This window comes from Phymastichus coffea, unplaced genomic scaffold (genome assembly GCF_024137745.1).
Source record: "Phymastichus coffea isolate CEN01 unplaced genomic scaffold, Cenicafe_Pcof_1.1 PCOF00003, whole genome shotgun sequence".
Classification (NCBI taxonomy): domain Eukaryota; kingdom Metazoa; phylum Arthropoda; class Insecta; order Hymenoptera; family Eulophidae; genus Phymastichus; species Phymastichus coffea.
In genome coordinates, this window is record NW_026706814.1 from 7321948 (window position 1) to 7349712 (window position 27765).

Consider the following 27765-nt stretch of genomic DNA (forward strand, 5'->3'; position numbering starts at 1 on the left):
AAAGAAGTCTGACTATTGGTCCAACAAACGACTTTTGCAGTGTCCAATAATAAAAGAACTTATGCCAAGGGAAAAATTTGTAAAAATAAAAAAAAACATTAGGTTTTATAAACTTCAAGACAAAAATGAAAAAGATAAAGTCTGGAAAGTCAGATATTTATTTGAATTATTTAGGGAAAATTGTATGAGATATGGATTTTTTGATTATAATTTGTCAATTGACGAAGTTATGGTCAAATATTTTGAAAGATTCAGCATGAAGCAATGCATTAAGAAGAAACCTATAAGATTTGGGATAAAGCTATGGGCACTATGTTCTTCAGATGGATATATATATGATTTAGATATATATACGGGCAAGTTTGGTACTGAATCTGAAAATCCTTTAGATTCTGTTTGTTTGGGATCGAGAGTGGTTATCAAATTACTTCAAAGGTTCCTGGAGACGGTTAAAAATGAAAATCTGGCAAAATATCATTTGTTTTTTGATAACTTCTTTACATCTCCGGATCTCATGATTCACTTAAGAAATATTGGATTATCGGATACAGGAACTGTTCGTAAAAATCGCGTCAAAGCAAAAATCGATATGTCAAAGAAAGCTGATAGAGGAACCACTATCTCAGTTCATGAAGCCAATTCAAAACTAAATTACATAACGGTGATGGACTCAAAACCCGTATCAGTTCTCTCAACTAAATATGGAGATGAACCGAAAGTTGAAATGAAAAGATGGCATAATAAAACTAAACAAAAAATTCTCTGTCCTCAAGCTTTCTCAATGTATAATAGGCACATGGGTGGAGCAGACTTACACGACCAGCATTGTAATGCACTTATGCCTACAGTCCGAAGCAAAAAATGGACGTGGTGTCTCTTCATGAGACTTATTCAAGCTTCATTAGCTAATGCTACTGTTATTTACAATAAACTCCATCTAGATGAGAAGAAAGGTTCAAATGATATTGTGAAGGAAGTTTGTGAATATTATATTCAAAAACTCGAAAATACTCATCGACCCAAACGACAGAAAAAAGTTGAAACTCCGACAGAGGAACATCAGATAAAGGTTAGGAAACGTAGAAAGTGTGATTGTTCGAAATTTGTTCAGAACGAAAATTGTTCAGTATTGACTGAATATTGTTGTTCAAAATGTGATATTTATTTTTGCAAAACTCACAGAGAAAATCATTCGTAATTGTTTTTAAGGATCTGTTTTGAAGAAAGTAGTTCTTTTACCCATAATGATTAATAAAAACAGTTGGGTCGAAAAAAATAATGTTAGAGAGGTTTTTGTCAGCATCACTTCTCAGTTTCAAATTGTTTATAACGAATATACACCAACAAAATCGAGTCTAACAAAAAAACGCTACAGAGGTTTTCGCCTTGGTTTTTCCCGTAGAACTAATTGCCGTAAATAGTTTTTCAAAAAACTAAAACTTTTGTCAATTTGTTTAAATAACTTTTTATAAACAATTGGAAATGCAAAAAGAAAAAACACGTGTAAATTATTTTTGAGCTATAACATGAACTGAATAGTTATTTCAAGGCTATCTCTACCAGATACGGCTTGGGTATTAATGGGTTAAGGTTTCGTAATGTTATGGAGTTATTAGGTTCGGTTTAGTTTATAAGCAAAGTTTGTTAATTTTTGGGCTATTTTTTAAGGTCAGAACTAAATCCTGATGTGATAGGGTTACTTTGACATTGTATTCGATTTTGGTAGGGCCGATTACCTACAGTAAGAGTGCGAGGGTGGTCCGATAAGTAATTAGCCTACAAAAAAAAAACGAAAATTTTGGAAAAGTGGCGTTTTATTTTTCAACATAGTCTCCTTTTAGTTCGATACACTTGGCTCAGCGATGCTCCAACTTCTTTAACCCATCTGAAAAATACGTTTCCTTGAGGTCTGAAAAGTAGGCTTCCGTGGCAGCTATTACCTCCTCATTCGACTCAAATTTCTGCCCGGCGAGTGACTTTTTCAAGGTTGGAAACAAAAAGAAGTCGGACGGAGCTAAATCTGGAGAATACGGTAGATGGGGCAGCAGTTCGTAGCCTAATTCGACCAATTTGGCCATGGCGACGGCGGAGGTGTGAGCCGGTGCGTTGTCATGGTGGAAGAGCACTTTTTTCTTCGCCAAATGAGGCCGTTTTTTCTGCAATTCGACGTCGAATCGGCCCAATAATTCGGCATAGTACAGTCCTGTGACCGTTTTAACCCTCTCCAGGTAGTCGATGTAGATCACACCTTGTGAATCCCAGAAAACGGTGGCCATCACCTTTCCGGCTGATGGGGCAGTCTTCGCCTTCTTCGGAGCACTTTCACCGGGTAAAGTCCACTGTTTCGACTATTCCGTGGTCTTTGATGTATAGCAGTGGATCCATGTTTCATCGACTGTCACGAAACGACGCAGAAACTCCTTCGGATTGTGCTTAAACAGCGTCAGACATTGCTCTGAAGTTGTCTCACGGTTGCGCTTGTTGTCCGGAGTGAGCAAACGCGGCACCCATCGCGCCGACAGCTTTCTCATGCCCAAAATTTCATGCAGGACATGACCCACGCGGTCTTTTGAGATGCCTACGATCTTAGCTATCTCGCGCACCTTCAATCGTCGATTTGCCAATACGAGATCGTGAATTTTTGTCACGTTATCCTCTGTGGTAGCCGTTTTCAGAGCACCTGGACGTGGCTCTTCAAAAATCGACGTGGGACCATGCTGAAATTCATTAAACCAATTTTTGACGGTCGCCATCGAAGGAGAAGAGTCACCGTACACAGCATCCAAGCGCTTTTGATTTCGCTGCGCGATTTCCCGTCTAAAAACAAGAATCGAATTACCGACCGATACTGCTCTTTTTCCATTTTTCAAAAATCAACGGACACACTTGCTTTCACACGCTCCCAAAAATAAGCTACAACTCCGATCCGGCTGAAATCTTGACAGTAAACATCGAGAAGGTTGTACTACCTGATAGAATATTTCTTTTGCGAGAGTGGCGCCATCGGGCTGTGAGGCTAAGTACTTATCGGACCACCCTCGTAGTCTAGGTTCAGAGATAGAAAATTTTTTTTTGTGGAGCCGTGTATTTATAGTCTATTCGTATTTATATGTTACTATCTATTACACTTGTTTTTATTCTAGTTGCAAATACGTTTAAATATTTATCTTTATTAGACAAACTTTTATTTATGCAAGCAAATCTTACGCAATGCAAAAAATTAGTTATAAATAGTGTACTAGTACTGTTGTTATATCGCGATTCTGTAGCCGTGACATGTATTTATTCAAATTAATAAATTTCAATTTCAGACGGTATGATCGAGATGTAATAAGTATATATATATATATATATATATATATATATATATATATATATATATATATATATATATATAGATGATGGCAGGACTTACCTGGATTGTTCCTTATCAAAGGAATATTATTTTCAACTCTTACTTTCATTGCTGGATATCTGGGTTGTTCGGTATTAAAGAAATATTATTTCCAACTCTTACTTTCGTTGATGGTTATCTAGGTTGCTCGTTATTAAAGGAATATTATTTCCAACTCTTGTTTTCGTTAATGGTTATCTTCCTAATAATCTCACTTTTTTTAATATTTTTTTTCTCTTTTTTTATGTTATTTCTTTTGAATTAATTTTGTAATTATTGAGGATATCTCACATGGAAGTTGTAGCAATGAATTTTAAACACAATATTTAAGGGCACTAGTAAAATCTCACTTTATTTGATAAGTAGAATTCACTCCGTGAGCGGTGATTGAATTAATACAATGGAATTGTCGCGCGTCGCGAATTAACTGCTTAAATAAATCGGTACGCTTTTTTATATACTGACTCATTACCCTACATTGATTTATCCAGTAATCAAGAAGTTAATATGGCAGTGTTTCGATTTCTGGGTTGGAATTCTGCTGAGTTCGGTTAGTTTGACTGTTACGTCTTACGACGCATCCTTTTTGTAACAACTGCACACTCGTGAAATTCAAAGCTTCTAAAACTATTCGCACGTCAGCAGAAAGCTGACGAAACGCGAGGTAAATGACACTCCGAAATAAAGTTGTTACACCTTGCGACACATCCTCTTTTGTAACAAATGCATATTCAGGAAATTCAAAACTGCTAAAATATTCACACGTCAGCAGAAAGCTGACAAAACGCAAAACAAATAGCACTCCGAAATAAAGCCACCGAGCACAAGAATGTATATTCAGCAAAAAACAAAATGTCACAATTCAATACTGACCTGAAAATTAACATATAAAAAGCAATGAACATCATTACGAGTCAATTGATCAGTAGTCAGTCAGTCAATAAGTACCTGTAAGACTCAACTCCGTACACACTGGTCCGACAATTGGTGATCATTTTACTTAATAAACTCACGACTGTTACAAAGTAATATCGTGCAAGTATTATTCAACAACCTATCCTATTCAATTCAACAAGCAGTTAGAGCCTGCTACACTCATACAATCCAACAAGCAGTTAGAGCCTGCTACATTTTATCCACAATTAAAAGCTACAATTATCAAGGTAATACAATCATCAGACATACATTTCTACATATATTTATTATAAGTGAGACATATCCGACCACTAGTCAACATATTGGAACGTCTCATTCATTAGCTATTCGTAGTTGATGCACGAGACGTAACATGACAATTTTGTGTTTCTTAAAGGTGTAATACATTTTAGTGCTTACTTTGCTACTTTGAGCTTGCTTGATTGCCGCTGCCCTCAAAATAAGTAGAATTTACGTATCAGGACGTAACACTGTATAACTTGGTTGTATTTTTGGTCACACCATACGGGTTTGCGCCCTATGGTGAAATTAAGTTTACTCAACTTAACTTAATTCATTCTATTGTATTTTGTAGTCAAGATCGATCACTTATTTACGTCTTTGTGCGCGACCAAAATCTCTCGGTTATCGTGTAACAATATGTTGTTCAAAGACGCAATAAATAATTCGATTTTTTTTTATTTTGAGAAGCGCTTGATATTTATCCCTTGTTAATACGAGGGGGGTTTAATAAGTCTTTGCAAAATCCAAGAGATGGCGCTTGTCACGCTTAAATTATGACGTTTTTGGCAAGCAATACAACTAACTAGATATCGTACAAAATTTCCCCTTGATTCATTAAGTTGTTTTTTTATGAGCGTTGGTTGAACAAAAAGTTAAAACATTTTCATTTGAAAAGCCTTACACCAAAAGAAATCACAGTTGAGTTGAACGCCGTTCATGGCAAGTCTGCCCCTCTGTTTAAGACTGTTTATAACTGGGGAAATGAACGCGGCCGTACAACAACAAAAGAAGAACGTCGTTCAGGACGCCCCGTAGAAGTGAGTACGCCCGAAATGGTCAACAAAATCCACGATATGGCGTTGAGTGATAGAAGATTCAAATTGCGAGAATTAGTTGAGGGCACAGGGGTATCAGAGGGTACAATCATTTCAATTTTGTATGAACAATTGGGGATAAAAAAAATATCAGCAAGATGGGTGCCGCGTTCGCTTACTGTTGAAAACAAACGAACCCGCGTGGTCACTCCTAAGGCTCTTTCAGCACGCATACGTCGTAATCCGGAAGACTTTTGGCGTCGACTCGTAACTGTAGACGAAACATGGTTACACCACTACACTCCTGAAACCAAAGAATAGTCCAAACAATGGATTACCGCAGGAGAACCAGCCCCAAAGAAGGCAAAGACAGTAAAGTCAGCTGGCAAGATTATGGCCACGGATTTCTGGGATGTGTATGGAATCATCTACATCGCCTACTTGGAAAAGAGCCAGACGATCACTGGACAATATTATGCGTCATTATTAGGTTAGCTGAAAGAAAAAATGAGAGAAAAACATCCTCACTTGAACAAAAAAAAGCCTCTTTCTTCAAGACAATGCTCGAGTTCACACGTGTGAACTCGGGTTTCGATGGCAAAAATTAACGATTTAAAGTTCGAATTAATTGACCATCCACCATATTCGCCTGATTTGTCTCCCAGTGACTTTTTCTTATTTCCTAACCTCAAAAAATGGCTTGCCGTACAACGATTCACGACGAATGAAGAAGTTATGACCGAAACAAATGCCTATTTTGAGGGTTTTCAAAAATCATATTTTTCTGATGGCTTAGAAAAACTGGAAGGCCGTTTAATAAAATATATCGACCTTCAAGGAGATTATGTTGAAAAATAAAAAAAAATTACATACGCAAATCCTTTTTTTCCTTCTTTTTGTAAAGACTTATTGACCCCCCTCGTATCTACCTAATCTTCGCTCGCAGTAAGAACTTGTATTTCGTTCAATTTATCTCTTGCTTATTTTTACGCTTTCACGTACGTTTTTAGCCAAGTAAACCATTTGTGCTGCAGCACTGGTTAATCTAGTTATAGATAGAGAATAGCTTTGCATCTACGAATAATTTATTATCGGAGTCAAATAATTTATATATTTATTTGATTAATCGTTACAATCTACATATGCATATACAGGGTGTCCAATAAATCTGGAAATAGCTAAATAACTTTCCAGGTGATTTATTTTAAAAATATGTCAAGGTTAGATTTGAAGTAATTTTCAACAAGAAAATCAACGGTTTTTTCAAGGTTAATTTTTTGAAATGGAAAGCGCCTTTTTTGACATCAGCAATCAAAATAGTGGGAAAATTTACGATCAAAACCATTGAGGTAAAAAATTTCCCGTTGATCATGAAGGTCATTTAAATGTCATTCAGTTGTGAGGCCTCTCAGAACAACTGATTGATGGAAATAGACCAAAGCTTGCTTTAGTTGTTTTGTTTGATTGCATTAGTGGTGACCTCAACCTCCTTCTTGTTTGTATCCTGCAAGGTCATTTCAAGGTCAAAGTTTTTTTTTATGTCTTCCTCATCTAATATCGGCAATTGAAAGAGAAGAAGTTTCCATACTTTTATTTTTAGCATTACCAAGGAACAACTACTGGTTATTGCCCTTTCAAGCTGCTATGATATGCTCGTCAAAAGATTTTCCAGTACAATAGTTTACTATTGAAAAAACTATTTTATTTGTTTCTGAATTTTCATATTCTGATTAGCTTATGGATACGGTCTACTGCATAGAATAGTGCAATGGGTGAACTAACTGGTAGAAAAAGAATAACGCATCTCATGATGAGAAGTTGGGGTCCAGTGCAGCGATCTTAAAGGGCTGTGAGACACCTTTTCAATGCAACATTTAGATCTGATAGAACTCTGATTTCACTTTAAACAGTTCAAAAAACTGTTAGAAGGTTTGAAAATACCGGCATTATTAGTGATCTACCTAGATCAAACGGACCAAGGTCAGTAAGTGGTAAAGATAAATCATTAGATGTTTTGTTAACATTCACTACCGATACACATATAATTCATTCCATTCGTAGAGCCATTCAAGAGCACGAAATAAGTAAATCATCTGTTCATAACGTACTACTGCAAGCGAATTTCCATCCATTCAAAGTAATACTGATACACAAGCTAAACGAAGATGATTTCGATCGTCGCGTTGAATTTTGTGATGATATGATGGCTCGCATAGTTCAAAGTCCCAACTTTCTATCTAATACAGTATTTTCAGATGAAGCTACATTTCAACTTGACGCAAGTTTGAATAAGCATTATTGTAGATACTGGGCATCTGAAAATCCTCATTGGAAAAGAAAAGGTAAATCACAATATCCACAAATATTAAATGTCTGACTAGAGTACTAAATAATCGAATTATAGGGCCATTTTTTATTTATGGTAACTTAAATGCTCAAAACTATGAAGCTATGCTGGGGAATCAAATAGTTCTTGCAATAAGAGGAATAATTAAAGAAAACTTTAATGATACATGGTATCAACAGGATGACGCAGCAGTTCATTATGCACGAATTGTTTGCGGTTACTTACAATTAGATGCAGTATTTACTAATCGATGGGTAGGATGAAGAGGCACCATTGAATGGCCAGCTAGGTTACCTGATTTAACGCCCCTTGACTACTTGTATTGGGAATATTTGAAAGATCGAGTATACAAAACAAAATCCAACCCCAAAATTTGGATGAATTACAGCAAAGGATCGTTGGTGAATCAGCTCTTATTCCTTCTCAAAATTATCAGGAATGCTGGTGGTGCTTTTTACCATCGATTAAAATACTGTCAAGAAGTAAGTAGATAATAAAACACCCCAAAGGAAACAGAAATTACTACGCCCACGCCGTTGTTCCTGGGTTGTTTGGGTATTTCAAGACTTTTTTGATACCGTCTATAGAAAATTTCATTAAATCATTTTATAAATACTTGCTTTTCTTTAACTAACTCTTCATGTTTGTGTTGTTTCAAACAGCGCATTTTTCAGTTAACGTACTTCCGGATATAATCTATAGTTGAAATTGTGTACAGTTACTAGGCTTGGATATCACCCGAGTCTAGTAACTACAATTTATTACAGTATTACGATATCAATATTCCATTATAATTTTTATAAATCCTATCCGGGGTGTTCAAAGGATGAAAGTAGTTATATAGAAGTTTCCCCTTTTTTTCTTATCTTTTTGTCTGAAAAAAAAAATAGAAAAACAATATCAAAATTTAATCAATTTTGTACAGTTACTAAAATTAGATAACACAATATTTAATTGTTACTTTTGCAAAATAACCCAATCCCCTTGTAAAAGAAGCCTAAGGGTTGAAATTAGTGATGGGAAAATAAAATTTTATTATTTTTAAATTGAAATCATCCTTGTATATTTAGCCATACTTACTGAGTATAACTAAAAAGTAAAAATAAAATTTAAAAAATCTTTTAATAAAATTACTTTTTTGGTAGAAATCGTACTAAAAATAAAATAATTTTTTCAGAACATTTTGTATTAATGTATGGTTGCAAGCAAAACAAGGCTGCGAAACTTACTAACATTTATTATTTACTGATATGAATAGTGTGAGTTTATATATAACTTGATATCAATATTTAATTGTTGAAGAATTTGACAAGTGTTTATAATTATGCACACTGTAACGGGGAAGGTTATTTGAAAAAATGAGAAATTTATTTAAGTACAAACTCCCACGATGCAGAGCTAACCGCCGCTCCGTTCAATACGTGTAGTTGTACATGTATTCGTCTTTACGTCAGATGATTTCGTTTAAGTGTCTTCTTTCCAACGGAGTTGAACTCACCTTAAGTCACGTGACTTGTGACACTCGATGTATCTTAGGTGTGAGCGAGTTTACGCCTAACCCGTTTAATCCCCTAGATGAAATCGGATTAAAACCTAAGCTTTTACAAATCGTTTAAGCTAATGGGAAATTAAATAACGTAATCGGCGAATGAAATTAACTAACTTTAATTAGTAAAAAAACTACAGTCTTTTATGGGCCGAAAGACTAACGCACGCGAACAGGATTTACAATGAATTATTATTCGGTGAGAAAGAGAGAGAGAGAGAGAGAGAAGATTCGAAATTTACCGCGAAACTAACGCTCGGCGCAAATATAAAAAAAGATTGATATCACGGTCGACGAAATACCTAATGTATTTTGTCACGCAATAATAACGGAAGGTGCACCTTCCCTGCGGTGCAATTACGGTGATCAGCCGTAATTATTGATGAGGAAAATCAACCCACTTAATCAGCTGCGCTGCCTCGCTCTCCTATCGGCTGAAATTTACCCGTTGCACTCTCGCACTTAAGATTGTTCCAAAAAATCTTGATAATTAGCGAAACACTGTGCAAACTAAATTCGGCGGTATTGTCGCGTAAACAGCTGAGGCGTAACTACTTAATTTAAATGCTCGCGCGCCCCCTCTCTCTGTTAATTGCTTGAACTAACGCGCGAGTTACAGAATCGCGAACGGATCGATTAATTGAATCGACTACCGTTGCAACACCTTGCATTTCTTGTAATCGTATATCATTTAACGAATAAATATTCATTAAGGCGCGTGTGTAAAATAAAAAGCGACCACGAGGGAAAATCGTAAGCGTGTACGTGAGAGAGAGGCCGGTCGAAAATTCGAGGGCGCACGTAGAAGCACGCGGGAGTCTTGAAAGGGAGAGCGACACGTGACCATTCGGAATGATTAGTATCACTTCGACTGCCAAGTTAAAAGGAAAAAAACACGAGTCTTTGCCTTTTTTGTTTTCTCTCTTTCTTGTCATTTGTCTTTTTATCACTTGTTTTCTGAAGCAACTCAGTTCGCGAATGGTAGAGTCAGTGAGAGTAACTGGTGACTGGTCAACTGATTGTCCAAAATTCACGAAGCGTTTTACTGAGTAGAACTGAGAATGGTCATGATTGTATATTAAAAATATTTATTATCAGATGCTTCCAACTGAGTTCACAAAAAAATATAGGCTGTTTTTGTTTTCAAATTTAAATGTAACTTTTTTTCAGCATCTCTATCCATTGAAACAAATATCAAATGTATTTTGCCATTTGACATGTTCAATGATATTAAAGTGTTTCATGATTGTTAACCACAACAAAATTTTGATAAAACTTTTAGTACAATAGTGTCTATCCGTTAGTCTTGTTAAAATTAGTTATCCACTTCATGTATATATTTAATATATAATATGAATTTATGTATATATAAATGCAAATTTCATAAATATAGTATTCAGAAAATGAATAAAATATACACGCTTTTTTTCAGAAGAAGATGAATCACAAATATTCGTCAAGTTTTTCAAATTTCATAAGTGCTATGATCTTATACCTACAAGTGCTAAATTAGTAGTTTTTGATACTCATCTACTTGTCAAGAAAGCTTTTTTCGCCCTTGTTTATAATGGTGAGTACATAAAAGTATTTTAAGTGGAAAACATTAATAATATAGTTTTTTCGTGTTACACTTTTCAAAGAATATGTCATAACATAAAATATGATAAAAAAATCAAAACTTAACAAATTATAAAATAAAATAAAAGGAGCACTTCTGTTCTTTACAAAAAAAAATTTGCATTAGTAACTGTAAACTTTTTGCAGATCCATTTTATTAAAAGTTGTTTATGATTAAACAGAGGTTTAATTTTTGACATGTTGGATATAAAGCACCATATGTTTTAAAAAGATTTGGTTTGTCAGGTACAACTGTAAATTATTGTCAATTTCTAAAGTTCTATTAAAATAATAATATTCCATGAAGTCTTCTGCAAGTTAATGACAGCACTGGGCTGAAATTGTAATGTAAAGCAAGTTTAGATACGGGGTATACAAATATCTGATTATGGTTTCGTTTTCATTTCTGTTGTACGTCATAAAAAGGGAAAGTTAATTTTACTATGGATTTTATCCGCGACCCTATTTACCAATCGTTTACGCGGAAATTTGAGATGCGAAATCGCTCCGACTACTTAACAACCTGTCGGCTGTAACATTCCGCGTAAAAAAATTTTGAACAGGGAAAGAGAGGATGCAACGTAAAAGATGACGTGGACTAATAAATTAAACAAATTTTATTGCCGATCTAATTATAAAGGAAGAGAAGAAATGAAAAAAATATATAAAATACAAAGAAAAAAAAACAAAATTCATATCTTGGCAATACTATACCTGTAACAACGATTGGACAAGGTAGCATCCTCGCAAAGGCGCTCAACCTTTGTGGGCTGTCGCTCATGCTTGCTCATGCAACGGTGTGCGTCTTTTACTAATTTCAAAGATCCTAAGTTGCTCAGCCGTCGCTTACACAGTTCAGTCACAGTTATATATATATATATATATTTTATTTACAACTTATGATACATTTGTTTTTTTTATTTCTTACATTACTATTTGTGTCTCGTGTCCAGTTTGTGTTTGTGTAGTTGATGATGTATGTGTTTTGTGTGTGTATGTATGTAGGTGTGTCTGCAACTTTTGTGTCTCTGTCTTCTGCGCCTGTCTGTTCCTCTTTTCTTCCCATTTTTCTGTTGATTAATCTTCTCTTCCTCTCTCTCTTTCCAAGATCTGCCTTTTCCGCTCTTCTGTTTTTCTCTTTCTTGCATATTTTCTTTTCAACTTTTTCCTTTATTACTTTCTTTTGCCTTTTCATCTTTGCCTTTCCTTTGCTTTTGTTCTCATTCTTGCTAATCATTTCATCTATCTTTCTCCTTATTAGGGCTTTGACACCTTTTTCATATTTCCTATTGCTCCCTCTGCCTTTCCTTTCCTCAACCTCACTTATTTTTCCTTAGTGTGTTATAATTTGTCTTCTAATTTACCTTTTTCTTTCTCTTCTTCGATTCTTCTTCTTTTCCATTTTGCTCCATCCTCCAATACCTACTTCCTCTCGCTTGTGTAGTTGCTAGTACTTGTGTTTTGTGTGTGTGTGCCTATGTGTATGTGTATGTGTATGTTTGCGTGTGTGTGTTTTGTGTGTATGTTTGCATATGTAGATGTGTCTGCGAGTCTTGCGTCTCTGTCTTCTGTTTCCTTCTGTCCTTAGAATCTTAAAATTTCGTCTTCTTGTTTTTCTTTTTCTTTCTCCTCTTCGTTTCTTCTTCTTTTCCATTGTAGGTCCATCATCCACGCTATCTTTTCTTTGCTTCGTATTATTATTTTTCCCCATTCTTCCCCTTCCTTTCTGCTTTTTTCACATTTTTCTACTATGTGTTTCCAATTTTCTTCCTCTTTCATATACATTCTGCATCTCTTATTTTCTTCTTTTTCCCAATACGTGCTTCCTCTCGTTTCATTACCTAACCAACACCTTTCCCTTATTTGTAGGCCTTTTATTCTTCCCTCTCCTTGAATTTCCTTTAACCTATACCTTTTCATTTCTTCTTTCAGTTCTTTCCACTCATTATGTATCTTGATTTTTCTAGTTTTTCTTCTAGTTCTTTTTCTTCTTTTTTCTTTAGCTCATCTCTTATTTCTTCCCAAAACTCTTTCCTCATTTCATCTCCCTCTTTCCTCTCTCCCCTCCTTCTTACCCTTTTTATCTTTTTCATTTCTTTCCCTTTGCTTTAATTCTCTCCATGCTTCTTTTTTTATTGAGCCATCTCTTTCTTCTCTTATTTTGTTTTCATACCTCATTGCTCTTTCTAATGCTGTTTCTTTCATTTCTTGTCTTCCTGTTTCCCATCGTATTAAGTAACTTGGCGCGTTTCTATCTAATCCTAATACCCACTTTATGTATTTTAGTTGTAGTCTTTCTATTTCGTCATATCTCTTCCATCCCCAGATTTCTGCTCCATACATAATCACGCTTTTCGCCAGTGCATCGAACAGGTTCATCCTTAGCTCCCAATTTTCTCTAAATAGCTTTTCTCCTAGCCCCCATAGTCTTCCGAGTCCCATATTTATTTTCCCTTCTACCTTCTTTATCTGCTTTTTATTTCCGTTATTTCTGCTTATCACATATCCCAAGTAGTTGTACTCTTTAACCTTCTCTATCTTCTCACCTTCCCATTGGAATTCTTCTTCCTTCCCCCTTCCTCCTCCTATCCTGCATTTCATTATCTTTGATTTTCCTACATTTAACTCTAATCCTCTTTCTTCCAGGTATCTTTTTAATTTTTTTCAGCATTGCTCTCATTCCACTTTCACTCTTTGCCATCATCACTATATCATCTGCATATCCTAATGTCCATATTTTCTTCCTTCCTATCACTACCCCTCCTTCCTGCACCTGCTTGATCTTCACTTCCAGGTCGGCGAAAGCAAGATTAAATAGCGTGGTTCTCAAAGGGCACCCTTGCCTTACGCCTCTGTAAGTCTCAAACTCCCCAATTATTTCTCCTCCAACTTTTACCTTACTCGCTGTTTTCTTGTATATTTCTTCTATTCTTTTCCCAATTTTACTATTTATCCCTTTCTCTTTCATTGTTTCCCATATTTTCTTCCTCTTTATTTTATCAAAAGCGGCCTTCATGTCTGCAAAGAATACGAACAGTTTCCCTCCTTTTTCCCTTATTTCCTTCCCTATTATTGTTTTTAATATAAATATCGCGTCCATTGTTCCTCTTTTCTTCCTAAATCCCATCTGCGTATCACTTAGCGTTTCGTTAGCTTCTAGTTCTCTTTCCAGCTTTTTTCTCAGTATTTCCGCATATATTTTATATCCCGTATCCATCAGCGTTATTCCTCTATAGTTTCCTACTTCTTCTTTCCTCCCTTTCTTATATATTGGTACTATTATTCCCTTCCTACATTTTTCCGGATATCCTTCTCCGTTCCATATTCCATTTAAGCATTTTGTCATATCTTTTATCAAGCCTTCCGTGCCTTCCATCCACGCTTCATTTCCTATACCATCTTCTCCTGTCGCCTTTTTCTTTTTCATTTTTCTTATTACCTCTTTTACTTCTCTTTCTTTAATTTCTTCACCTTCCTCTCCTTCGCTGTCTTCGGTTTCTTCCCCTTTACTTTCTTCCTGTTCTTTCTCTCCCAATTGTTCCTTGAAGTGCTTTATCCATTCTTCTTTTCCTATATTTTCATCTAATCCAATTCTTTTCTTCCTATTGCCATTCTCTTTATCCCAGAATTTTCTTCTCGTCTTATCTGTTCTTATTTCTTCTGCCACTCTTTTCCCTTCATCTTCTTTTGCTTTTCTTATTTCCTCTCTGTATTTTCTCTTTGCTTCTAGGTATTTGCCTCTGTCTCCTTCCCCTTTTCTTACCTTATTTAACTCTGCCATCACCCTAGCCCTTTTTATCTTACATTCTTTTCTCCACCAGTTTTTTTTCGATCCTTTTTTTTCTTATCTTTTTTTTACAACGGCGTTCTTCACTCTTTTTTTATTGCTTTCCATTTTTCTGTTCCCTCTATTGCGTCTATCCGTCTCTGATACTCCCTTATACCTTCTTCGCTCCAGTCGTCTATCATTCTTTCTTCTTCTATTCTTTCTTCTACTATTTTATCTCCCAATTCGACTCCTACTGGTAAGTGGTCCGACTATACCCTTTCTTTTATTTGTACCCTTTTTATCGCCTCATCACCTTGCTCGTTACCTACTACATAATCTATCTTTGACATTCCTGTCGCACCTATATATGTTATTTCTCCTTCTTCAATTCCTTCTTTTCTCCCATTCATTATCACTAAACCCATTTCTCCTAACCATTTTATCATTATCCCTCTGCGTTTAACACTTTATCCTTGGCCTTTATTTCTTCTAGGTTTCTTTCTGTCTCCCATTCTCTCCCTTCATTTCCTGTTCTTGCGTTAAAGTCTCCTCCTATAATTATTGTTTTTCCTCTGTTCTCCTCTATCTCTTCGCTTAGGTATCCATAGTTTTCCTTCTTCTCATGTTGCATATCATACACCGATGCTATCATGTATTCCCTCCCTCCGATCTTTATTTTTCCTACTATTACCTCACTTGTCCTTTCTTTCTTCCATTCAACCTTACTCATCCCTTTCCTCTCTCTTCCCGCCATTATTCCTCCCCCTATTTCTCCCCCTTCTTCCTTCCCTTCTTGAGTCTGTCCACTCTATGTTATATCCTTTCAGTTTCTTCTCCACCCCAATTTTTGCCCCTTGCTTCCTCACCCAGGTTTCTTCCAGTCGTCTTCCTCCATGCTCCTAATCCCCGCCAAGCTCCAGGATACTTTTCTTTTTTTCCTTTATTTTTCTCTCTCTGCTTTTTCCTGCTCTTCTCCAATCCGTCTCTCTCTACTCCATTTCTCTTCCGCCTCCACGCTCTTTTCACCTCTATCTCTCTACTTAAACACTTTTCCTCACAAACTTTCTCACCAAAACTCGCACTTACAGTCAAGACACATCTACTCCCTTCCACGAGTCGAAACTCTCCCCAATATTGATATAAATATAAATTTTCAATCTATCCTTAGTTATTCATACTATTTGCAAAGTAGTTTAAGGTGAAATACGATATATGAATTAATAGCGCACAATTGGCAAGCGATTTGCACTCCGTCGATTACACGAATATTGTAAACGCAACCACATGCATCACTAAGGATTATAATCAAAGATCGACTAAGGGATACATTAGCATCTTTGTCTATTTCATCATTAGAATTTCATCATTAGAACCACTCAGACTTTTTGGCAGCATTTTACTAGAATAAAATAGCTACAACTGTATAATTACTTGTATTAGATGTAAAAATACATACTTTGTTTACATTTTATAATTCATAGTTTTGCTAAAAGCCGATATAATTATAAAAAAACGTAGTGGTTGTTCATTTCAGCATTTAAATTTTACGTTTTTTCTAAGTACAAGGTTAAATTAATAAGTATTTATATTTTAAGCTAAGCGGCGCTGCTAAGATTTGTATAAATTGTCATCTTTCAAATGATGCCTTATCAAATATTAAAGTGATTCATAAGTTAAATTTTATTTTATCGAAATATAAAGTTACATTCTTAGCGTGCTTTTGAACAGTTAGTATATGTAGAGCAATTTTATATGGTCTACGATATCATATAAAAGTTGGATCAGTGATATTCGAGAGAGTCCACGTCCTTGTAGATTTTCTGCAGAAATAAAATTGAGTAAATGAAGTTGATTAAATACAGTGATACGGTAATATTTATAAATGGATTCATGAAAATCATCAACGAGTTAAGAGCAGCAGGTGCATAGATCACCAAGCAAGAAAAGTTAAATTAAGTGCCGAATATGCTACCAAATTCATACGAGGGTGGTCCGATAAGTACTTAGCTTACAAAAGAAACGTTTTATTTTTCAACATAGCCTCCTTTTAGTTCAATACACTTGGCCCAGCGATACTCCAACTTTTTTAACCTGTCTGAAAAATACGTTTTCTCGAGGTCTCAAAAGTAGGCTTCCGTGGCAGCGATTACCCCCTCATTCAACTCAAATTTCTACCCGGCGAGTGACTTTTTCAAGTTTGGAAACAAAAAGAAGTCGTACGTGGTTAAATTTGGAGAATACGGTGGATGAGACAGTAATTCTTAGCCTAATTCGACCAATTTGGCCATGGCGACGGCGGAGGTGTGAGCCGGTGCGTTGTCAGGGTGGAAGAGCACTTTTTTCTTCGCCAAATGGGGCCGTTTTTTCTGCAATTCGACGTCGAATCGGCCCAATAATTCGGCATAGTACAGCCCTGTGACCGTTTTGACCCTCTCCAGGTAGTCGATGTAGATCACACCTTGTGAATCCCAGAAAACGGTGGCCATCACCTTTCCGGCTGATGGGGCAGTCTTCGCCTTCTTCGGAGCACTTTCACCGGGTAAAGTCCACTGTTTCGACTATTCCGTGGTCTTTGATGTATAGCAGTGGATCCATGTTTCATCGACTGTCACGAAACGACGCAGAAACTCCTTCGGATTACGCTTAAACAGCGTCAGACATTGCTCTGAAGTTGTCTCACAGTTGCGCTTGTTGTCCGGGGTGAGCGAACGCGGTACCCATCGCGCCGACAGCTTTTTCATGCCCAAAATTTCATGCAGGACATGACCCATGTGGTCTTTTGAGATGCCTACGATCTTAGCTATCTAGCGCACCTTCAATCGTCGATCTGCCAATATAAAATCGTGAATTTTTGTCACGTTATCCTCCGTGGTAGCCGTTTTCGGAGCACCTGGACGTGGCTCTTCAAAAATCGACGTGCGACCACGTTGAAACTCGTTAAACTAATTTTTGACGGTCGCCATCGAAGGAGAAGAGTCACCGTACACAGAATCCAAGCGCTTTTTGATTTCGCTGCGCGATTTCCCTTCCAAAAACAAGAATCGAATCACCGATCGATACTGCTCTTTTTCCATTTTTCAAAAATCAACGGACACACTTGCTTTCACACGCTCTCAAAAATAAACTACAACTCCGATCCGGCTGAAATCTTGACAGTAATCATCGAGAAGGTTGTACTACGTGATAGAATATTTCTTTTGTCAGAGTGGCGCCGTCGGGCGGTGAGGCTAAGTACTTATCGGACCACCGTCGTATAGTATATTGGTGATTTGATAGATACATTACCCATAGAAAATATACCGATGGCTTATGTGAAGAATAAATTGGAAATTACTTAAAAAAATATATCAAAGTGAAAACGAAACAAGAGGCCCAAACATACTATGACCAAATTACTAAGAGTACCAAACTTTTAAAAAAAAATTCGATTTTTTCATTCAGTCGCTGTAAAAAAATAAATAACGTTTAATCTAACAACTTTAAGAAATATGCAAATGTTTTCTTTTATACTAATAAAAGACATTATCATTTACTAATTAATGTATTTCAATAAATAATACAGTGTAAAGGGGTGGTTAACGAACAAAATAGGATATTTATTTACACACAAACTCCCACGATGCAGAACTAACCGCCGCTCCGTTAAACACGTATAGTTATACGTGTATTCACCTTTACCTTTGATACTTTCGTTTCAATGTCTTCTTTTCAACCGAGTTGAACTCACCTTAAGTCATTTGACTTGTGACACTCGATCTATCTTCAGTATGAATGACTTAATGCCTAATCCACCTAATCCCCTAGACGAATTCGTATTAGACTTAAGACTTTATAGATCTATTAACAATTAGGAAACGAAATGACGTAAACGGCGAATAAAATTAATAAAGTTTAATTAATAAAAACTAGTGTTTTATTGGCTGAAAGACTAACGCACGCGAAATAGGATTTACAGTTATTGTTAATAATTCAGTGAGAGCGAGCGAGAGAGAGAGAGAGAGAGAGAGAGAGAGAGAGAGAATTCGAAATGTGCCGAGAAATCTAACGATCGGTGCGAATACAAAAAAATATGCTCGCGATTGACAAAATACTTTCGAAACATTTCGAATACATTGATCGAAGTATTTCGTTGCGCAATAATATAAGGAGGTGCACCTACCCCGCGGTGCAATTACGATGATCAGCCGTAATTGTTGAAGAAAATTCAACGGTCGATGCTCCTCAAATATCAGCTGCGCTGCCTCGCTCAAAAATCTGCTGCTGCTTGCGGCTGCTGTAATGCTGCTACTGCTGCTTCCTCGCTACACTCACGCCCGTATCAAAATCTCAGAAACTTTATAATACATAATATTTTCAAACTCTCGCGCGCCCTCTCTCTCTCTTTCTCTCTTAGTCGTTCGTACTAAAATCGCGAGTATATGAATCGCCAACGGATCGATTAATCGAATCGACTACCGTTGCAATAGCTACATCGTTCAATAATTGTCAAGGTAAAATGTGCACGGTATCATAAGAACGTATAACCAGATGACACGGCTGGCAAATTATATTTGAATGTATTATTAGCACTGTGAACTTTAGTTTTTGATATATTTTGAGTAAAAAACATTTCTATGTAAGAATTTTTTCATCTTTGAGGAAATAGCGTTAACAAAATTTCATCAAATAATATATTTTTTTACTTTTTAGAATTAAATAAATTGGCTGTAAAGACACCCCAGATAATATAATTTTAAACATAATAATTTATACTGAGATCTATGAGGAAAAAAAAAGATCTGCACATTCATAAATGACATTGTAAAATCGTTAATACTACATTTTATACTACATATTGTGTTTAAAATATTTTACATATTGTAACGGAGATTGAGACCGCTACAATATATTAATTAAACCGAGATCAATTAGTGGCTGACACAATTGCAGCTCTTCGCGAGATTACGTTATGCTACGTAAGACCAGCCCGGTAGGTCAGATCGCCAACTGCCCCGCAGAGAGCGTCGTGGGTCACGCAGCATGGATCGCGAAAGTTGAGGGAAGCGATAGGAAGGAAAGGTAGTCCGAAAGAAAAGCCATGCAGTTTTAGTAGTATACAAATATATATATATTATATAGCTTATGTACGAATCAGTGTACAGGGCGGTTCAGATAGAGCGGCGAGATAGGCAAAGCGAGAGAGAGATCCAAGGAACGGTCGGTACTTACATTAATCGAAGTCCCTCAATTACGATTCGGCAAGATTGCAGAATTCGCCTAACTGTACAGTCGCTTGACGCGAAGGAGGAGGAGGTATTGCACGCACAGTTGCACCTCTCTCACTTGTAACAGTGAGTGTTTACGTTGTTCACACTTTTCCGTTTTTGAGGGTGGCATATTGTAGTCATACATTACCACCCCCCTCTCTGGGCGCCAATAGGTTAGAATAGCCCACTGTCTTTCACCCCTTCGCTTTCAAACACTTTGGTGATCCGGAAGTCAAGTTTGCTACGACATCCCTGACGCACACAGTGAGTCGGAGCCTTTTTAATCTAAGGCGACGACCTCCTCGAGAGGAGTACCGATCTTTTCAAAGTTCGACGCTCAGGGAGAGCGGAACTAAAGGCTTGACCCTCGGTTTGGGCGCGACGGGACTCTAGTTACTCCAACGTCTGGTACGTCGGAAGCACGTAGCATACAAATCTTACGAGATTTGCTTGACCTGGTATCACTACCCCGCAGAGGCCAACCCAAGTTGGGATGTCAGAGGAGGGACTCAGCTAGGACAGCAAGAGGAGATTCCTAAGACGATCAACCAGCTAAGCCTCCCCTCCTGGGCTTGCGTTCGGAAAACATCCTACCCTGCGTACCTGTATTAAGGGATTTCTCCCACGACTCATAGGTCCATCGCTTCGACGTACCGGGGCACGTCTTCCCATTGCGTTTCGGTTATCCCCGCTCACGCTGGTGGGTATCCGTCATTCGAAAGGTTGTTTCCCAGTTTTTGCTCTAACTTCGGGCCTCGCTTTCTGAGGAGTGATTTTTATGACTGGCTGATACTGATGTTTGCTCTTTCGATTTTTGTTTTGACTTTTAAGTCAGGGCAGGGTCTCGTCTAGCCGACAAGGCGATTCCCCAGGCAGTTCACAGTATTCGTGCCGGTCATGCCACGCATTCAAATCAGCTCCGACGGTTAGGCTAAATCGGGTAATATAGTTCGCTTTCAAGTTATCCATCTTCAAGGTTCGATTCTGAAGCTCGATGTTCAAAAATTATCATTCGAATTTCAAACTTTATAAGCTTGTCTAAGTTCAAAAATTATTCAAAAAATTTTAGATTATTGTGTGAGTTTTGGTCCTTTGGTTAGGGACCTTGTAAGAGGTGGCGTCTTTCTACCATAGTTTGTAACTATTTTTCTACGCTTTCTCTTTGTTATAGGTGCTCCTTCCCTAGGCTCTATGACTTTTTTAGCAAAATCTTCAAAGGCATTGTAGATTTTCCTGCTAGATACTAGGGCCGTTTCCGGGCATGGCCATGTATGGCCCTCCTCTTCAAGGGCCTCTATTAATGGCTTTCTTAATTCCCTTAATTCTTCGCAGTTAAAGAGAATATGACTTTCGCTTTCTGTTTCTCCACAGCTATACAGTTGGTCTTCGCATAATCCTCTCTTGTGGAGGTATGACTTAAAAGAACCATATCCAGTCATGAACTGGACTGCGTAGTGATTGGGATGTAGCCACCTCTTCTTTAATCTATCCTTGATTACTAGGAAGTAGCTGTACATTCTCCTGCCATTTGTGGTTGACTGCCATCTCTCCTGCCATACCCTTTCGATTTCATCGTTGATGAGTTGTATGGCTTTCGAGATTTTTAGTCTGTCCGATCGAAGTTCCTCCGATTTAATTCGTACTTTAATTTAATTTAATTTAATTTAATTAGTATGCCGTGCATTTTTATCGATTTCCCTTTCCAGACGCAGTACTTTGCACTCTCGCGTCAAGCTCTAGAGCTATTGGTCGGAAGGCTATAAGCACGTGCACCGCTTCATGAGACATCGATTTGTAGGCTTTGAGTGTTCTGCAAAGAACTGATCGCTGCAATCTTTCTAAAGCAGATTGTTGTTTGATGTTAGTTCTTTGCCACCAGTCCGCAGCGGCATATGTAACTTTCGATAATAGGAAGACATTATATATCTTTTTCATAGAATTGAATTTTAGGCCCCAGTTCGCTTTTGCTATTTTACTTAGATTGAAATAGGTGTTATTACAGTCTTGAACCACGTTTCGAATATGTTCGTCCAATCGGAAGCCCTTCGAGATCGTGATTCCTAGGTACTTGACTGTTTTGAGCGTTCTAATGTTGTCTTTCCCAATTTTGACTGTAGGGTTCCTATTCTCGCTTATCTGGCCTTTAAGCCATATTAGTGCTGACTTTTCCACTGCCAACTTCATTTTGTCAGACTTGCACCAGTCCGTCATTATATTAATGATTTCTTGGGCTTGTCTTTCAAGATCAATGCGTGTCTTTGCCTTGATGATGGGAAGCACATCGTCTGCGTAGGCTAGTACCTTGTATCCTGCATCCCTGATTGCTCGGAGTGGTTTGTCAAAGATGACGTTCCAGCCTAACGGTCCAAAAACTGAACCCTATGGGCACCCCTTCGTCGCTGTTTTCAGTGTTTCTTCGAAGTGAGCATATATGCCCACCTCTCGATCACTGAAGTAGCTCTGGAGGAGCTTATAGATGTTCTTCGGGCAATTTCTTTCTTTCAATTGGGAAAGCAGGCTTGGCCACCATAAGGCATCGAATGCTCCTAAGATATCCAGTGGAATAGCGGCTACGTACTTGGTCGACGGATCAGATTCTGCCTCTTCAACTATTTCATGTAGTCTTCTAATGGCGTCCTCTGTGGATCTATTTGCCTTAAAGCCAAATTGATCCTCCGAAGACCAGTCCGAGCTGTTTAGAATATTGGATATTCTTTGAATCACAAGCCTCTCGAGTGTCTTCCCCGCTATGGGGAGTAGACATACGGGTCTATATGATTTAATCTCGTTCTCGGGTTTTTCTACCCCTTTGAGTAACGTGATTAGTATTCCACTTTTCTATCTTCTGGGGAATACTCCGCATTTTAAGCAGGCGTTGTAAAGTCGCGTAAGTTCCTGGTGTAATGGTTTTGCATTGACAAGCATCTCTGACTCTATTTTATCTTTGCCTGGTGATTTCGCTGCCTTGTTCGCTTTACGGGCCATTTCAACTTCCCTTGTTAGGAAAGGCGTTGCGTCGCTGGTTGCTGGAACCTCCCGCATATCTCTGCAAATTTCTGCATGTGCATCGTTTTCGCAGCTTGGGTCGTCATCAGGCATTAATTCTTCTAGTAGAGCCATGCTTGTTTCTTTCCAGTCTTTTGTAACTGAACCATTACGGTTAACCGTGCACATCGCTTTTGAGATTCTGACTTTATTGGATGCTTGTTTGTATGGATACGCCCAAGCATTCTTTTCGCTTTCAATAGTGCAGAAGACTCGCCAGCTATTGCTTTTGGCTCTTTTCCTTTGATTCGGTCCTTCCTTGTTTTTCAGAGCAGCGATTTTTCGTTGTCTTTGAATCGCTCGCTTCTTACTTCGCAAATCAGGATTCCACCAGGGTTGAGAGCGCGTTCTTCTCATTTTTGATGGAATAGAGTCCTTTGCTGCCCTTATTAGAACCTCTTCAAATTTTGAAACATATGTTTCAATGTCTTTAGGGGTTTCTAAGGGGAGCTTAGATATGTTCTCTTTCTCGAATTTACAAAGTCTCCCGAATTACTCCCAATCAGCTTTTCTCATGTTGAACCTTAGTTTTGACGTTTCTTTGGTTCGTATGAGTCTGGCTGGCTGTGAGGCAAAATCCAGTTCGATCACTATGGGCCTGTGGTCACTGGTGGTCCATTCTTTCACCGCCTAGCTAGCCAGGAGGTTTGACAGATTTGATGTATGTAAAGTTACATCGATGTCCGTCTCGCCCCCTGTACTATGGCACGTTGGAAGTTGGTCCCTGCTGTTGGCCACAATTAGCCCCTATTGGTCTATGAATTCTTCAATGACTGTTCCATTCTTGGCCTGTGTATTAGACCAGATCTTTGACTTGGCATTTGTGTCCATTCCAACTAAGACTCTTTTGCCTTTCAATTGCTTGAGAGTCTCAGCCAGTTTGTCAAGATAGGTCTTCCTGCTGTGGCTGAACTGGCAGTAGATGCTTATGAAATAAATTTCACCAAAGGCTCCGACTACTTGTGCACAAACACAGTGGGAGTCACACAGATTAGAAATCTTGGTGGCAGTGACTTTGTGCGGATTGTAAAGTATCGCAGCTTGAATCTTTTAGCCTTTTTTGGCTCCATGAATAGCTGCGATGCTGCCCATACCTGGAATCGCGTTTTTCCAGTGATATGGTTCTTGCACCAGTGCCACCTGTATGTCAAGATTTCTGTCTGTCATGATTTCTCCCAGCTTATCGTTGGCTACTTGCCTTTTGTTGAGGTTCAATTGTATGATCCTCAGTTTCGGGCCCAGTTCAGGGTTTTGTTGTGCGTTCAATTTAAACCTCTTAACTGGTCGGCAATCATCATTGCTTTCGTCAAGATTGTTTGGTTACGAAGGAAACTGAGTTGACGCCGGAGTATTAGAGCAGAGCTCTCGTTTCTCAACGGTCGCCTCCTGCTTACGTTTCCTCGCCTTATTATACCTAGAATGGTTGACCATATCGCTTTCAAGGTACAACGCAATGTCTAGTTATATATTTCCTCCTTTGGGATCGCTGCTGGCGATTCTGGAGGGTGGCTTACGATTTTAGTTCTGGCGTTAACGTGCGCGTTCAATTAAGCGAGTGGCGTTCGAGTGCGAGCAGTGAATACTTGTGTGTGTTGACTTGAGCTTCGTTAGTTTCCTTGTCGGATTTCTCCATGGTTTCCCATGGCTCTTATGTTTACAATTGATTGATTTAGCTAGTTATTTTTCTAGCTTTTTGATATGTTATTAAATTATTTGTTTTGATTTTATTTCTTTTGATTAGATTTAGTAATTTTAAATCTATAGTTTTAATCTGTAATCTTTAATTCTTTCTTATTTTAATTTTTTAATTGATCGTTGATTGGTAACTTTTCTTAATACTATTTACTATACTACTGCTTATATTACTGCTTAAATTATTGTTAACTGCTTAAGAACTAATTTGATTATAATATAACTTAAAACTACTTACGAGTGTACCAGCGTGTTTATTTTTCACGCTGGGTTTGATATTAATCAAACCTCGTTTTATAGAGAGTTACTCGGCCCAATGGACTGTTCTCTCGCACAATGGTGTCGGGCCTTACTCCAGGAGCTCGAGGCAAAGAACTTTGGGTGGCTGCTATGACCACGGCCGCGACTCTTTACCCACAGTAGTGGCACCTGCCGATTGCCAGTCGATAGGAAGTAATTTCTTATCTACCCGAGTTAAATTTGGATTGCCGGGACCATTGGTCCTCTGCAACTAGCTCCCGGAGCGGTCTTCCGTCCTCTAAGAGGGCGCGCGGTACGACAATCCTAAGAGATTTCCCTTCAAGTGACTCCCGGATTTTGGCTTTTCTGGGCTCGAGTTGTGCTCTTGGGGTGTGGGAGACTCCGCGTTGAATGTTTGGGCGTTTACATGCCGCATCTCACCACGTGTTGTCATGGTCCGTGTTGTTTCTTTTGTTTGGCCGGTTCGCCTTTTGCCCTGGAGGCAAGCGTTGTGTGTTTTGCCTACTGTTTCTTTACAGAGACAGCGTTTTCAGCCCCACCGCGTGAAGGTACACACATCCGCACTTGTGATTGCAAGTTTTCGTTCAAATACACATTGCATTCACTTAGGATCGACTAGCATTAGTTGCTTGTCGAGGGCAATCGGTGACGCATTTTGTACTTCAGCATTTGCATTTGCTTATGCCCGTACAGGTAAGAGGAGTTTACGACATCCTCTCCCAAAACAACAAGTTGTTTGTTTGAGAAGTCTCCGTTCTCTGTTGAGGAAGATAATTACTGTCCGCCGCTTTGACAAAAGATTTTTGCACAAAGTGACCTGGCCAGCCGCGAGGCTGGCCATATGGTGCACTATGTGCATCATCTATGTTTTTGCTAAGCGGATTATAATCGAGCTTCCTGAGAGCATCGTGATCGCAACCGCCCCTCACTTGTAACAGTCAAAAGTCACTCTCTTGCCACGAGACGATTCACAAAGAAGACCAATACAAGCGCACGCACAACCGAATGCCTCTGCACGGCTCGCGAGCTATCGGCTAATTGCCGGTCCTTCGCCACGCAGCGCGCGGCGCGCGACTCGTCACACATATCGTTATGCCTACACGCGCACGCGGTCTCTCTCTGCCGGCGCTCTCTCTTACCTTCTCCGCAGTCGTCCTCTGCTGCTGCTAAGAAGAAACATAATTAAAGTAATATAACATTTATATATATGATATTCTTAATATTATCGCCATAGAGAAAGAGATAGAGTGACATAACGAGTTGACATCTAACTCGTTATAATATTTTTAGAATCTATTTCTTTTTACTGTAAAGTAATATTATCATAATGGAAGTAGAAGAGAGAAGGGAAATTTATCAACAACAGCTACGAAAACGCATAACCAGTAGTTTCTTTGATAAGAAAAATGTTATAAGGAATAGGAAAAAGAAATAAAATTGTGTTTAGACACCAATAAAAATTAAATAAAAAATTAATGAACAATTATGAATTATCAACTACACTGAAATTACCATTCTATTATTAGAATTACTAAAAAATGTTAAATTTAAATAGACTGATTTTTACCAAGAACTTGAGTATGTATTTCTGAAGGTTTTTAATGCCCTAAATCCTAATCCAAGATCTTAATCTCTCAATTAACTCTGGTTTCCGAGATATCTTCACCTAAAAGTGCAAAAATAGTGTTTTTCGTCTATTATTGAGGTTAAATAACTCCGAATTTTTTTTTTCTTAGAAAACTATAAATGTTATATTTTTATCTTTAACGAAATTCTTTCTCTTTCAAATGCCATTGAGTTTTTTCCAAAATCCGCTTTTACTATGCTGAGATATTGCATTTTTTATTTTGGAAAAGTGGGTATATATTAAGAGAAAATAATGTCAGAACAAATGTTTATGATATCCTAGCATGTATATAAACCTTGTGACGGAAAATTACGGTACCGCCGGTATTCTACCGTCGAGCTCTCGCCAATATCCGCGCGTTGTGCTAAGCTACGAATATATGCATGTTGTGCACGCATTCATGCGTACTTCTTTACTTTCGAAGTGCGGCGCGAGGACTGGAGTGATAAAGAGGTATGCAGGTGGCAAAGGAGAGAGCAACGAAGAATTGAGAAAGAGATAGAAGAGAGAAGAGAAAAGAGAGATAGAAAAAAAACCATAATATATGTGTCCACCTTTGCGCTGATTTTTCAGGCAGTATCTACAAGTTTTGTATCGTATGGGCGTTATTTCTATTAATTCATTAGAATTAAGAGTAGATAAGGGAATCAAATGGCAGATCTCCCACCGATTCGCTTTCGTGAGCGCATATTTGTTATTCGTTTATATAGGTAAACCAGCGCTTTGATCGTCATTTTTGTACATATATATTTGTTGTTAGCTGAGTAGAAGCTTTCACGATAAATCGCTGTTTGTTTGTCGATAGTATTACTCCTCATCCTGAATCCAACCCGTGCGATTGATGCGTTATTGCTCGGTGTATCATTTAGCCTTGGAGTGCTGGTGCCTCCCGAAATCTCCCTTAAATAATTTGTACGGGGGGTCACAACCTACACTAAGTGAGAACGATTGTTCAATATCGTTACAACCTTAGAAAAAGTTATAAAAAATAAATATAAAAACGCTAAACCTCAAATCTCCAAACCCCAAATCCGCAAATTCCAGATCCACGAACCAACAATCCCTAAACTAAAATTTAATAGACATCCGATTCAGTTGGGGTTTGTGAGCTTGTTAGCTTGGAGTTTGTGGATTTACGGGTTTGTAGGTTTGTGGGTTTATGAATTTGAGGATTTGGAATTAGTTGATTTGAAATTTGTGGATTTTAAGTTTATGGGTTTGAAATTTGCAGATTTGAGGTTTGGGAGC

General features: G+C 37.9%; 1 protein-coding gene across 1 annotated transcript in view; it reads left to right on the top strand.

Moving 5' to 3' along the window:
* Positions 1-27765, top strand: part of LOC131666139 (5'-AMP-activated protein kinase subunit gamma-2) — a 1183314-nt gene that overhangs the window by 750186 nt on the left and 405363 nt on the right. The window contains exon 10 of the mRNA XM_058938551.1: positions 10693-10830. Within this exon, the coding sequence (XP_058794534.1) occupies positions 10693-10830 (138 nt within the window). The remainder of the gene's footprint in view (positions 1-10692; positions 10831-27765) is intronic.